Genomic DNA, 12,963 nt, shown 5'->3' with positions numbered 1-12,963 from the left:
GTATTTGACGCTGCCTGGTATATGGAGACAAAGCAAGAATGGGGTAGGACAAATTTGAAACATGTTTTCCTAACTTTTGCATTACAAGTGTAGAAAGAACTCCAGAGCATGATTGTTTACAATTAATCCTGTCCAGTTCCATGGCATGTTATTTTTTATCATCTGGATGCTCACCTAGACCCAGTTATTTTAGAATAACACTGGCAAAGTTTAGAAAAACTATCATTCATAATAGTAGAGATTAAAAATATAAAATTTAGTGGTAGATTTTGTTTTTATTTTCCTCCTGATTTTTTTTGAAGTATCAAAACCTGCTTTTCACCATTTTATAGAATTATGACTACACCCTGAATGTTTCCATTTTCTCTTTTATTCCCTCTCTTGGTTGAAACAACAGTCTCTACCAATTCCATAATTACTTTATATACACATAACTGTAAGGATTTGATTCCTTCTACAGGTCGAGAAGTTCAGTTTTAATTGTTTTTTCCTAGCCCAGCATTATAGTTTCTGTGTCTCCTCTTACCTCCTTTGCCTTCCTTTGGTGACTTTTTTTCCTTACTTTTTTTTTCCCTTTTAATGTGTTTTGCAGCCTACAGAGTGTTTTTTAAGTCAGCCTGAAGAAAAGCAAGAGAGCACTGTAAAGGCAAAGAGGAGGAAGAAGGTATGAGTGTCCTTGAGTATGTTTGGGGTCTGGGCAGTGGGTTTATGTGCTACTACAGGATGCAGAATGGGGACAGCTCCATGATGATGAGAGGTAATATGGTCATAATATTGCAGCCTCTTGTAGAGAGGAAGAGAAATTCCTGATTTTTAAACCTTACTTGAGATACCTATTCCCAATCTGACCTGTGGCATTATGTCTGTATTCCACTCAAGGGTTGTGTGTGTCTACATCCCACTTGCAAGTGTTGCCCACCGGGAAAGGGTGACTGTATGGAAGAAAGGTGGAACTTCAGTTGCTGCAGAATCTGACCCATTCCCACAGTGTGGTCAGGCTCCAGCTGCTGTTACATCTTTTGAGCCAAGGACTGTACTTGTTCACTCTTCTCCTCATAGCATAAGTATATAAATAAATACTCTGTATTGTCCCTCTGGCTGTGCTCCATCCTCACCCACAACGACAAACACACCCTGCAGTCCAAATGGAGATTATATGGCACCAGGCAAGTTAATTGTGTTTCTGTAGGGGGACAGACTGTAAATAGTTGGCTCCCTCACAAGGCTGAGGGGTGGCCTTTATATGCTATGTTAGCCTTCTTAATCATCCAGGGAATGGGAAGCGGGAAGAATGGGATTTTGCTTTCAATGCTTTCAGCTCTGCTCTGGCAGAGTAAGTACAGTCCTTACTCCCCTGGAGCCAGAGTGAAGGCATGCCATGGCAGAGGCTGGCACACACACCTAGCAAGAAACCCCATTCTCAGGCAAACTGCACCTTTGCTTTCAGTGGGCCACGAAGCTGACATACACAGCCTGTCAAAAAATCCCATTAGGAAACATTTGATCTGTGGCTTCCAAACAAACTCCTGTTTCCAAAAGTAAGGAAAAAGGAGGAAAGCCATTTGTTTTTAAGCATCTGGAATGAATTGGAAGAAAAATAATAAAACTTCCTGCATGAGGAACATTTCCCCACAGCTCTCCTTGAAGGAAGAGAGTTTGCTCAGGTGTCCTTACTCTTGCTCCTAAAGAATTTCTCATTGTATCAGGGTTCTCTCCTCCAGAGGGCAATAATTTTTCTGAAGGAACCAAGTGGCACAATGAATGATGTAATGGCCCTGTGGAACAGCATCTTACACTGATTTACCAAGTAAAATGAGCCTGATAATTCTGTCATGCTGTCTGCTAAATCAGAGGTTCCCAAATGTGGGTCATTTCAGAGGCAGCTTATGAGGCAGGGCTGGGGAAAAGCATTTGGGGTTGTTGGGAAGAAGAATGGAGAGTTTTGTTTATGGGCCTCACACAGAGGCTGTCTGTGCTGCTCACAGCCTCTGGTCCTGCTTTGGGAAGGCACTTGTTCCATGGCAGGAAAACACAGCAGTGGTAAGCAAAGGGGAATCTTGGGAAGGAATGCTACAGATTCAAGCACTGCAAAAACCTGGAACAGTCAGATGTGCTTTGCAAAGTCTTCCAGGGACTGCAGAGAGCTTTGGACCAGGCCAAAGCTGGACTGAAAGGAAGGCAAAAACACGTCTCCCACTGTCAAAGGTTCAGCTGGGGTCTTGCAAACCCACAGGTGGCTTTTAGCAGGGGTGAAACAGGCAGTGCCAAAGTGGCAATGGCTGGGAGAGGCAGCGCTTGCCTTGCCTTTGCTGTTTTGGTAGCCCCTAGATGGGTCTTCCCTGTTCAGCATTCTGCCCCCCATGCTGCTCTTATTGAGGTATTTGGGCTGTATTGGGCAAGAGGGAGAGACAGTGTGGTGGGGGTATGGAAGAGAGGAGGCAGTGGTTGCTGGGATGGAGTGAGGGAAAGAATGGATGGAAGAAGGTAGGTCCCCAACATTAAAATTCCTGCCATACCTCTCTTCAAAATTTCCAGTGATCTTTGCTCTCCTGAACTTCAGCCTACCAAACTTAGCCTACCCACCATCCCTCCAAAGCTGCCAAAATTTCTTCCAGACCCACCTCATCTCTGTGAAATCCCACTTAGCCTCACGAATACAGTCTCTTTTGCTCCATCCTAACCACACCTTTCTGCTCCTTTTCACTTCTAGACTTAAGCTACCATGTGTCCCCTTGATGATGAATTCAGTTTAGCTTACACAGCTGAGAAACCTTAAGCTGTCCTTTCAAAAACTAAACACATCTCAGCGAGAACTAGAGAGGCATTGCATTCTTGTCATTCTCTCCAGACTGCCTCTATCCTTGCAAATTTGCTGTTTTTTTAAATACTTAAAATTTGCTTTTCTTAAATGCTGGCAGATCAGTTAATGGGAACCTTGGGCTATTCTACCCACAAGTTCCATTTAATTATGGCAAAAAATACAGCAATCCTTAAAATTCAGTGAGAATTCAGACCTGTTATTTGGTAACATTCCTGACGTGTAAAACACAATCATTATGAACTCATGTTCAGTCTATAAAAATTAGTATTTTTTTAAAAAAATAAAAAAAAAAATAGAAGTGTAGAAGAAAAAAGCAGCTGTGAATTCTTGCTGCTTGACCTGTGACTTTGTTGTTTTGACTTATTTTCATCACCCTGGCTTGGTATTCTGTGAATATAGTTAGCCATCTTCCCTCCCAAATATAGATAGATAGTTACCCTGTTTAAATCAAAATACAACCACATCATATATTATCACTCAATTCCTGTTGTTATGCCTAAAGAATAATAAACTAAAACAAATTATGAAAAAAGCCTCAATTTCAAAATTGATACTAAAGGGTAGCAATAGAAAAACTCAAAAAGCATCTTTCAGTTATTTTTTTGTTACAGCAGCATTTCAGGTGAGTGCACAAGATTTTTCATGTTCAGGCTCACAGACCATCTTGTCCAAGTATCTCAGCTTGCATCTGAATTCTGCATTTCCTCTAAAGGCAAAGGGAATCTTGTCCCATTGTAAGGTATTTTTCCAATTAAGCCATAATTAAAGTGAAATAAATGTATAAAGATACGGAGGAACATTTATTTACAGTGTTGTTAGCTAGTCAAAGAGCTATATAGAAATACCATATTAACCCATTTTACTTGGATTTTTTAGAACAAGATTTCTGATGTTCTGCAAAAATCTGCTCCAAAACCTGGTGTCCCTGCAGATCTACAAAATCTGCTTACTCAGCATTTTGGTGAAAACCGTTCCGTGATTGAAATAGAGGAATTACAGCTGTCAGGTAGCTTGTCCTGTATTTAATATAAAAATAATGTTTTTTTCATTATACTATTGACTTCTTTTTCTGCAGAAGAAAGAAGCTATTTGGGGCACATCTTGAGTAGTACATTTTAATGAAAATATTTTCTAATATTTCTTTTTCACTGTATATTAATTTCCTGTTTAAGTTGAAACATTCGTTTCTTTGGAATAATGAAACATTGTTTAAATGTCTCTTTTTATTGTAAGGTATTAATTTCTGGAGCTCACTTTTCTGATAGAAATTTTATGATTCCTAATAGTGGCTCTCAGGATGCTATGAAAGATGCATTTTGTTCCTGGGATTATCTGAGTCAATCCAGATGCATAATAAGGGGCTGACAGAAATAGACAAAGAAATAATGAGGCATCATTCTCATATGGGTATAAAATTTTGAGTGCAGTGGTTTTTCAGGGAATGGCATGAATTGAGGTGATAATTTTTGTCATTGTGTGAGGTGACCAAGTTTTAGCCATGAGGATCCTCTTCGTTCCCTGTGTCCTGCCTCCAGTTAAAAGCCAGATAGAAAAGGCAGAAAGCAAGACAGAGCAGGTTTAAAAATGTCTGTGCAGACAGAGACACTGTCCATTATTTGTTGGTAGGGTTCATGAATAGCAACAGCCTGGTGACCAACCTGCACTCACCTTTGGGACTCCTTGAACTGTCAGTTCAAGACCTGTGTCCAGTGTAGAAGTTTTCTAGCCCAGCAGCGCTTTTTCTTTTTTCATGCATGATCCTGTCTCTCTAGGTAAATGTGCCCTTCCTTAATCCCCACGATTCTAGGTGGACCCTTCTTTATTTCTGTGGGGCAGTCTCAGCTTTGTTACTGGATCAAGAAAACCTGGAGAAGTCCCATATAGATTTCTTTGAAAAGCTTGTGTTAAGTAATTTTTGGTATATAAGGTTTTTATATATACCTATGGTTTCTTTCTTATTCAAAGAGCCCTTTGGGCTACTGAAGTGACCCATTTCCATGTGTGTTGGATGAAGATATTTTTTTCTTAATTTTTTTGCTGGCAGTTGAAGGCTTAGAGTGCCAAGGAGTTTATGAACTTGTACAGCTGTCAAGTCATTCACGTCAAAGCACTGAGTAAATAACAAGCAGCTACTTTGGAGTTGTGTGTTCCTGTTCACTGACAAAGTGCAGAAGGTCAGGGCTGGTTAGAAAGTCAGCATGGTCTCTTGCTGCAGTCTGTAGCTGTGTGTTTCTCCCCCCATTTCTGAAACTTCTATTAAAACTGTTGTAAATACTGCAGTGTTGCTGGACTGTTGGTGAGGAGTCAGTGACTGAAGCTGTGTCCTTCAGATAGACCTCTTGAACTGCCAGTCATTAATCAGACCATGTATTCAGAAGATCAGCCCCACCAGCATCAAGTGCATCTTTTAAACGTGATTTTTAAAGTACATCATCTGCTGATCCTTCGGCTGTACTTACTCATTTCCTTCAAAGCTCAGGTTCCACTAAATGTCAGTCTCAGGATTTAACAGGAATCAGTGCAAAATAGAAGCTTTTAGCAAGACAGGACTTCAGCCAGGAATTGGCTACAAACCAAGTTTGTCACACTGTCTGTTCCAATGAAGATTTTGGATTGATGCTCTCAGCATTAGCGAAGTGCACCATCCATGTGAACACGAATAATGTCTTTGAAGAAACCTCCTTAGTTTAGAAAATGTGTCAGCAAACATCCATAGACACCCTGAGAGGCTGTGTTTCATGCAAAATGATGACAAATATGTAAGTGTTTAAAGACAGAATTGTTAATGCTCTGCAGAAGCATGTTGTTATGTCAGGCAAAGAGCCCTTAACAACAGTGGCAAGTTTTCAGAGCATGGAATTTAAACCACCTTTTTAAGAACTTTGATTTTCTATATAGGCATGAGAAAGGACCCTCCAAAGAACCTGTTATGGGTCCTCATATTGCCATTATATGAAGTCAAATGGCATATCTGCCACAGAGAGCTTTTAAAAGTCTTCCTGGTTAGCACAGTGATCAGGGAAAAGGAGTTCAGCAGGAAATGGAGGAAGAGGAAGGTGCTGAAGTGCAGGGAGGTGTTGCTGTTAGGGTTTATATAGTTAGGTAGATTACCACAGTATGAAAGGCCAGAAAGTGAACAAACTTACTGACAAGTAAAATATTGGTAGATTCTTCCATTATTTCATTATTTGGGGGATGTACAGACATATTTTATCATAGGTACCTTGAAGGAACAGCCAAGGAGTGTAAGGCTTTTGGCTGAGGCTTTGATTCATTGTGGCAAAGAGATATGAAAACTTTCTTTAAAGCATGTGATCACACCTGGACCTCAGCCCTGTATTCGAGATTTCAGGCTGGGAGGAAAAAAATTGCAATTCAGATATGTTACCTTCATTGATTTAATCCATATAAAGTTTCTTCTGCATTAATTTTTGTTTCAGAAATGGTAACTTATTGATGATGGATTTATGAAGTTGGGATTTCATCAATATAACTAGTAGTTATGCTGCAAACATATATTCTCCCTTTGCTAATAAACTACATCAACAAAAATATTTTTTCCTTTATATTTTCAGATTCCTGTTTTTTGCCAGCCAATGATCTTACCCACAGTTTTTCTTCATACCTGAAGGAAAGTGAGTTTAAATGTTGGTCTGGGTGAGATAAAAGTTGTATGAAAAATATTGTTAAGACAATATTATTGCATTCTTACATGTAGCTCCAAATATTGCTTATTATGAAATAATAATCACTTTAAAGCTTTTAATTTTTATTTTTTTTATGACAGGGCTTCTTTTTCTGGCTCTTTTTTACTCTGTCACTTTTATTTTTTATCAAAAAGGTTCTGGGCTTTCTTTTAATTGCTAGGGATTATTTATCAGCAATTTATTGTGGCTTCATGAGTAGGTGTATGTATTATCTTATAATAAAAGTCTTGCAGCTGTCTGCTGACACAAACCAAGAGAATTTTTATTCTCTTGTATATTTATATAGAACTTCTGGTCTGATAAATGTTTCTTTGCAGTTGCTTTTCTCTGATACAAATTGCCATATGTGGCAAATGAAGACAATAGGCTCATCACCTTAAAAACTGTTGGTTATTAACGCTTATCTATTTTTTTCAGTTATGTGTTATTTCTGTATTTTATTTATTTTGGGCATTCCATTTTCCAGTTTCTCAGCCATGACTAAATGCAAAAGTGTTGCCAAAGTCCCAGACCTCAAAGGAGTCAGCATGTGTGTTCTTGCTGCTGGCTACCATTCATCATGTACTCTAGTAATTTAAAATTGTGGCATGTAGTACTTTGTGTGGCTACAAGAGCTTTTCCATTGCAGTCTGTCCTAAGTGGGCAAAGCTCCGGAGAAGCCACAAGGAGAAGAAGTCGGTGGTGATGCTGGTTCTCTGCAGTTCTGCCCTTCGCTGCTTGGAACTCATCAAGTATGTCAATAGCAGATGCTGTGTTGGGGTTGGCAGTCGGTCAGGAGTTTTGTCTTGGAACCACAGGCAAAAAGGCAAAACTGGGACACTCTCCTCTGCTAGCCAGCAAATTCACTGACTCAAACTGATGCAATAACCCTTCCTTCCTTAAACTCTGGGAGTGTGGTGTTCGGTTTTGGACTGAAGTAATGCTCAGTACTTCGGTTTCGGGAATTGTTACTTTTGTTAAAAAACAAAAGTAAAGTGTAACCAATATAGGGGAAACGTGGAACATGTTATACTTGGGCACAGAGTAAGCCCATAAAGCATCATGATCCACCACTAGGAAGTCATGGCTTTGCACCAAAGGCAGTGAGGACATGGTGTTTCAGGGCCTCAAATGCCAAGGTGTGTCTGGCCTCCAGGTCTGTGTCACTGTTCTCAACTGGCTCAGGCTGGCAAAACTGCTGGGCAGAGATGACAGTTCTCAGTGTGCCCTGTCCCCATTTTTTCCCCTTCTCTATCCTCCCCCTTCTCATGCCAGAAGTTTTGATGAATTGATGGAAACCTCACAAATTTCATGGTTGTTTTCTACCTCTTGCCCCTACTTCCTGTGGTTATCTATCAGCACAAAAGGAGACGGAGATTTGGGAAGTTTGATTCCATGACACAGATATAAGCACAGATAAGGCAGATAAGTGCCAGTTGTGCATGTAGAGACTGGCACCTGAGACTTAGGTGGTTTAGATGTAGATAAACCTTTAGCCTTGCAAATTGAAAATTTGTTGTACTGCAAGAAGCATGCAGAGCAAGCTGTCTTAAATGACATTCAGCAAATACTGAATATGTTGTCTCCTGTTTGATGAATACAGAACATAGAGTTGTTACTGTGTGCCAAAATGGAGTGTTAGAAAAACAAGTCAAGGTTTCTAACAGATTAATTTGGTTAACTGGAATTTGAACAATTTCTGCAGTAAAGACAGAGGAAGACTATGTTTTCCCAGCAGCCATGCTGCAGGAAGACAGTAAAATGTAGATTGGTCCATACACAGATCTTTCCTTTTGTGCACACACACTCATTTTCATTAATGCCTCTGTCTGAGTAAATGAATTATTTATTAATTAGGATTTGGTGATTAGCCAGTTTTGCTAGCAGTGAAACCACAGGCCATAATATTAAATATTATCTGAAAAGCTATCTAAACAATATTGCCCCCTACTGATATCTTCCATTGCATCTGTCCAGTTGTTGATCTCTGTTGATGAGTAGCAAACAAGAATTTACATAGTGTTGAGAATACAACCAGGGTTCACTGGGGGACTCTGTGTCTCAAACATATTGAGAAATGCCAGTTAATTCTTCTTTCCTCATGTGTGGACTTAAGCCCAGCCCTGCTTCTTGCATTTCATTGTTCATTTTTTTTTATTGCTAGGTCAACGACAGCATTTAAAGGAGATTGCAGAGTCCTCAAATTGTTTGCAAAGCACATAAAGGTAGGGAATTTTAATAGAGCAAGTAAACAGCTAAATTGTGTGATACCATTTTCTTCTAAAATCCTTTGGCAGCAGTGCCTTTCATACAGTGTTTATATGAAACTCCCTCCTTTAGGTAGTGCTTCCTTTGGTAACCCATTGCTGCAGTGTGAGGAATTTCACTAACACCATCTCCAGTAGCTCTGTGCAGAATGGAGATGATTGTGCACGTGGCTCAGTTTTACTGTCCCATGCTCCTATCAAGTGTTCATTCACACACACAGGTCTGTGGAGACAAACTGTACCAGCACCCACATTTATATTCTGAAAATTGAATCCCCAGTATCCATACCCATTAAAAAGCACAAATTATGGGGATGTTTGGAATAATGAGTGGACACTTGACCTTTGATTTAAATGCTTTCAAACACACAATTATAATTTGCTTTATTTCACCTTTTTCCAGTATCTTCGTCTTGAAGGACTTCAGAGTTAATTCAAGTTTTTCAATATTCCAGAGAATTTGTTTAAAAGCTGAAGGAATCTCGCTGTCCTCACCTCCAAAAATAGTTGGTGCAACAGCAGATTTTTGAAGTTAAAAAAGATTGAACTTCTAGAGAAGTGTGATGCCCAGCTGGCTTGTTATATTTTTTGAACTTTCTTCCAGATATAATCATCTGACAGTTTGAAAGACAAATATAATTTGTTATTTGATGTTGTTCTAGAAAGAAATACGATAAGATCTTGAATTTATTTCCAACTCTTGAAGAAGAAATTTAAAAACAATTATGGGTGTACTGTGATTTTTCTTTCTCTCTTCAAATTAGATGCAGGAACAAATTAATATGTTGGAGAAAGGCGTGTTCCACATTGGGGTTGGAACTCCAGGGAGAGTGAAGGCACTAGTGGAGCAAGGTAGGAGAGCAAGGAGGGTTTCCTCCCTAGGTATTTTATATTTGGTCCCATGAGAAGTGAAACTTCAGCTGGTTTTTTTAGGCTGACATGAACATGTAGATTTGGCTGACATAGTTCAAGTGAAGAAACAGACCCACACTAAACTCAGTGGTTCTGTTTCTTCACTTGTGCTATGTCAGTCAAAACAAAGTCAAGGTTCCAGTACTTTGTTTTATGATGACTTTAAGCTGGCATAAGCCAGTATTAGCAGAGAAAGGCAGAGTAATGTCTCAGCTGCCAGTCAGTGCTTATTCCCCCTTCCTGCTCCCTATGCAAGCCCATGAGTCTGTTTGGCAGCTCAGTGAAATGACCCCAATTAAACCAAAACCAGTGTGCACACAAAATCAGGTAATGAGCGGGCAGAGGTGGGGGATTTCCTCTTTTGGCAAGAATAGTGATTTATGCTGACTTGAAAGTGATTGCAAAACCATAGTGTGAGACTTAAAGCTCCAGGAAACCAAACAAGTACCAGTGGATCAAAAGGAAATAGTGGCAGAAGTCACTGTATCATATGTCATTCTGAACTCAGTGTAAACTTTTGTGAGGGGTAGATGGAAGATCTACTTGCTGATTTGATGTTATTTCTCATTTGCCTTTAATAAAATTAATTATTCTATATAAATCTCCTTTTCCCACATTTGAAGTATTTTTAGTTACTCAGTAAACAGTATGTTCACAAAGAAAAAGAAACAACAAAATGACAAGATGATAAGGCAATTCTTTCCATTCCTCTTATGCAAGACACTGCATTGCTCTGACTCTGGTCTCTTGGTCAGGGACTGGCAGTGGTTTGGGACTCTACTGCTCCTTCCAAAAGAGTGCAGGAGCAACATCATTTTGTTGCTCCCACCAGCACTGAATGTTAGTGCTCAGCACATCAGCACATTGCCATGAGAGTGGTGAGGCACTGGAGCAGGTTGCCCAGAGAAGCTGTGGCTGCCCCATCCTTGGAAGTGCTAAATTTTATCCCAAGCTCTAGTTCCTTTTTGACAGTTTAGTGTTGCAATGCCAGGTCACTTAGAGAAGGGAGAAGACTCAAAAATGATGGGAAAAAATGGTGAGAGTCATGTAGAAGATTAGGGAAAAAATAGGAGAACGGCTGAAAAGCAAGTTCAGAAAGGACCTTTTTTCCGCAACCATTTATTTGAAGGATAAAGGAATTTTTCAGCAGCACCACTGACCTGACTCATATTCACATAGCACCCTGTCCTGTAAATTGCTGAACATTGTCTGTTCCTGATAACATCATTTTTCAGGTTAGGGTCCTTGTAACTTACCAGTGACATCAGCTGTGGAAATTCAACTCCTGTGGTTTCATCAAGAGGAAGTTTGAGGAATTACTTTCTGGCAGGATGTTAAGCTCTTGACAAGTCTGGCAACAGTAGTTGCTCTGCTTTTGTGTTTATCTTCCAAAAAGGCATGGGATTATGTGGCTAAGGGAGTTTGCAGTGTCAGTGCAATAGATTTCCAACCAGCAAATGTAGTACTTAAGTGTTCAAAGATTAGTTTCCTTGGAAACAGACAGAAAAAGATGTAAAAGCCAAAAATCATTTCCATAAACACATGTCATATTATCTTGGTAGTGAAATTTATGTTGCCTTTTTAGATGCCCTGTGCTTGAATTCCACTAAATACATGATTCTGGATTGGAACTGGAGAGATCAGAAGCTAAGGAGAATGATGGACATCCCTGAGGTATTGTATAAGCACCTGTATATGTTATATTCTGTGTATTCATTACTTTTGTCGGTAGTTCTCAGGTCTTGGTCAGTAAAGTTTTCTTTCTGTAAAGCTGTCTTCAGTGGTAAAGGAACACAAAGAAGTTCACATTCACTGAGAAGTCTGTATTCTTGGGTCTCAAAATTATCTACTGAAAAAGAATTTTTCTTTTATTGTTGCAAGTCACAGCTGTGACTTCTATGGTTGTGCTGTGAGTTTCCCCTGTTTATGCTCGATGGATATTCCACCTGTGCCCATGAAGTTCCTTCAGTAGGAGGACTTTGTACAGAGTCCTAGACCTCAGCAAATTAGAGAGATGGGCATCACCAACTGTGTGAAATTTAAAAAAGGTTGGATCCCGGTGCTGGATGCACCTGGGATGAGGCAGCCCTGGATGTATGGACAGACTGGGGAATGAGATGTTGGAAAGCAGTGTCATGGAAAGGGACCTGGGGGTCCCTGGTCAATGGAAAGTTGAATCTGAGCCAGCAGTGCCCTGGAGCCAGGAGGGCCAACCCTGTCCTGGGGGCATCAGGCACAGCATCACAGCCGGGCAGGGGAGGGGACTGTCCAGCTCTGCTCTGAGCTGGGGCAGCCTCACCTCCAGTGCTGGGGGCAGCTTTGGGTGCCACAATGTAAGAGGGATACAAATCTGTCAGAGAGCTTCCAGGGGAGGGTGATGAAGGTGGTGAAGGGCCTTGAAGGAAAGCTGTGTGAGGAGCAGCTGAGCTCATTCCGTCTGTTCAGCCTGGAGGAGAGTGAGGACAGACCTCATTGCAGTCTGGAACTTCCTTGTGAGGGTGAGAGGAGGCACAGGTACTGATCAGTGACAGGACCCGAGGGAATGGCCTAAAGCTGTGTCAGGGGAGGTTTAGGTTGGATATCAGGAAAAGGATCTTCCCCCAGAGAGGGGTTGGGCCCTGGAACAGGCTCCCCAGGGAAGTGGTCACAGTACCAAGCCTGAGAGACTTTAAGGAGTGTTTGGACAACGCACTCAGGCACATGGTGTGATTCTTGGGGTGTCCTCTGCAGGGCCAGAATTTGGACTTGCTCCTTGTGGGTCCCTTCCAACTCAGCATATTCTGTGAGTCAGTGAAAAGTTTCCTCAAAAACTAAACAAAATTAAATAAATCTATGTTTCTCCACCTGAGAGCAAGATGGCATCATATGAGTAGATCTACGGACAGTTCTCTTGGGTTTTGTTTTTTTTTTTCATCCCTGTCCTTTCCTTTTTTCCTTTCTGTTTTTTTTTTTTTTTTTTTGGTAAGGTACAGAAAACTTAGAGCCATCCATCATTTGTACACTCCTTCCAAGATAATTCCCAATAATTCTTTCCAGCTCTGTAATCCAGCTTTTCTATTTCCTGCTATAACAAGCTATATTTACAGTATGTTGTGGGGCATCACCTATGTGTAGCCAGATGAAGCGGCAGTTTCATTCATTAGTGCTTGTTAGAAAGCTCCCAATTTCCTGCAGTGTCTTCAGGTTTTGTACATTTAGAGCAGGCCCATACAAGGAAGGAGTCTCCAGGGAAAAGGACTTCTTTTGCATATAGACATTAATCTGTTTCACAAGTGAA

At 40.5% G+C, this 12,963-nt stretch overlaps 1 protein-coding gene across 3 annotated transcripts in view; it reads left to right on the top strand.

Moving 5' to 3' along the window:
* The window catches only part of CMSS1 (cms1 ribosomal small subunit homolog), a 221,053-nt gene that overhangs the window by 204,895 nt on the left and 3,195 nt on the right, over positions 1-12,963 (top strand). For all 3 annotated transcript variants that reach the window (XM_014253360.2, XM_088068992.1, XM_088068993.1), the window contains exons 3-9: positions 593-664; positions 3,698-3,827; positions 6,397-6,456; positions 7,157-7,259; positions 8,672-8,732; positions 9,539-9,626; positions 11,272-11,360. In XM_014253360.2, the coding sequence (XP_014108835.2) occupies positions 593-664; positions 3,698-3,827; positions 6,397-6,456; positions 7,157-7,259; positions 8,672-8,732; positions 9,539-9,626; positions 11,272-11,360 (603 nt within the window). The remainder of the gene's footprint in view (positions 1-592; positions 665-3,697; positions 3,828-6,396; positions 6,457-7,156; positions 7,260-8,671; positions 8,733-9,538; positions 9,627-11,271; positions 11,361-12,963) is intronic.

Source organism: Pseudopodoces humilis, chromosome 2, assembly GCF_049639895.1.
Source record: "Pseudopodoces humilis isolate 2021_Gansu_Grassland_sample_001 chromosome 2, ASM4963989v1, whole genome shotgun sequence".
NCBI classification, from domain to species: Eukaryota; Metazoa; Chordata; class Aves; order Passeriformes; family Paridae; genus Pseudopodoces; species Pseudopodoces humilis.
This window is presented reverse-complemented; position numbering and strand designations above follow the sequence as displayed.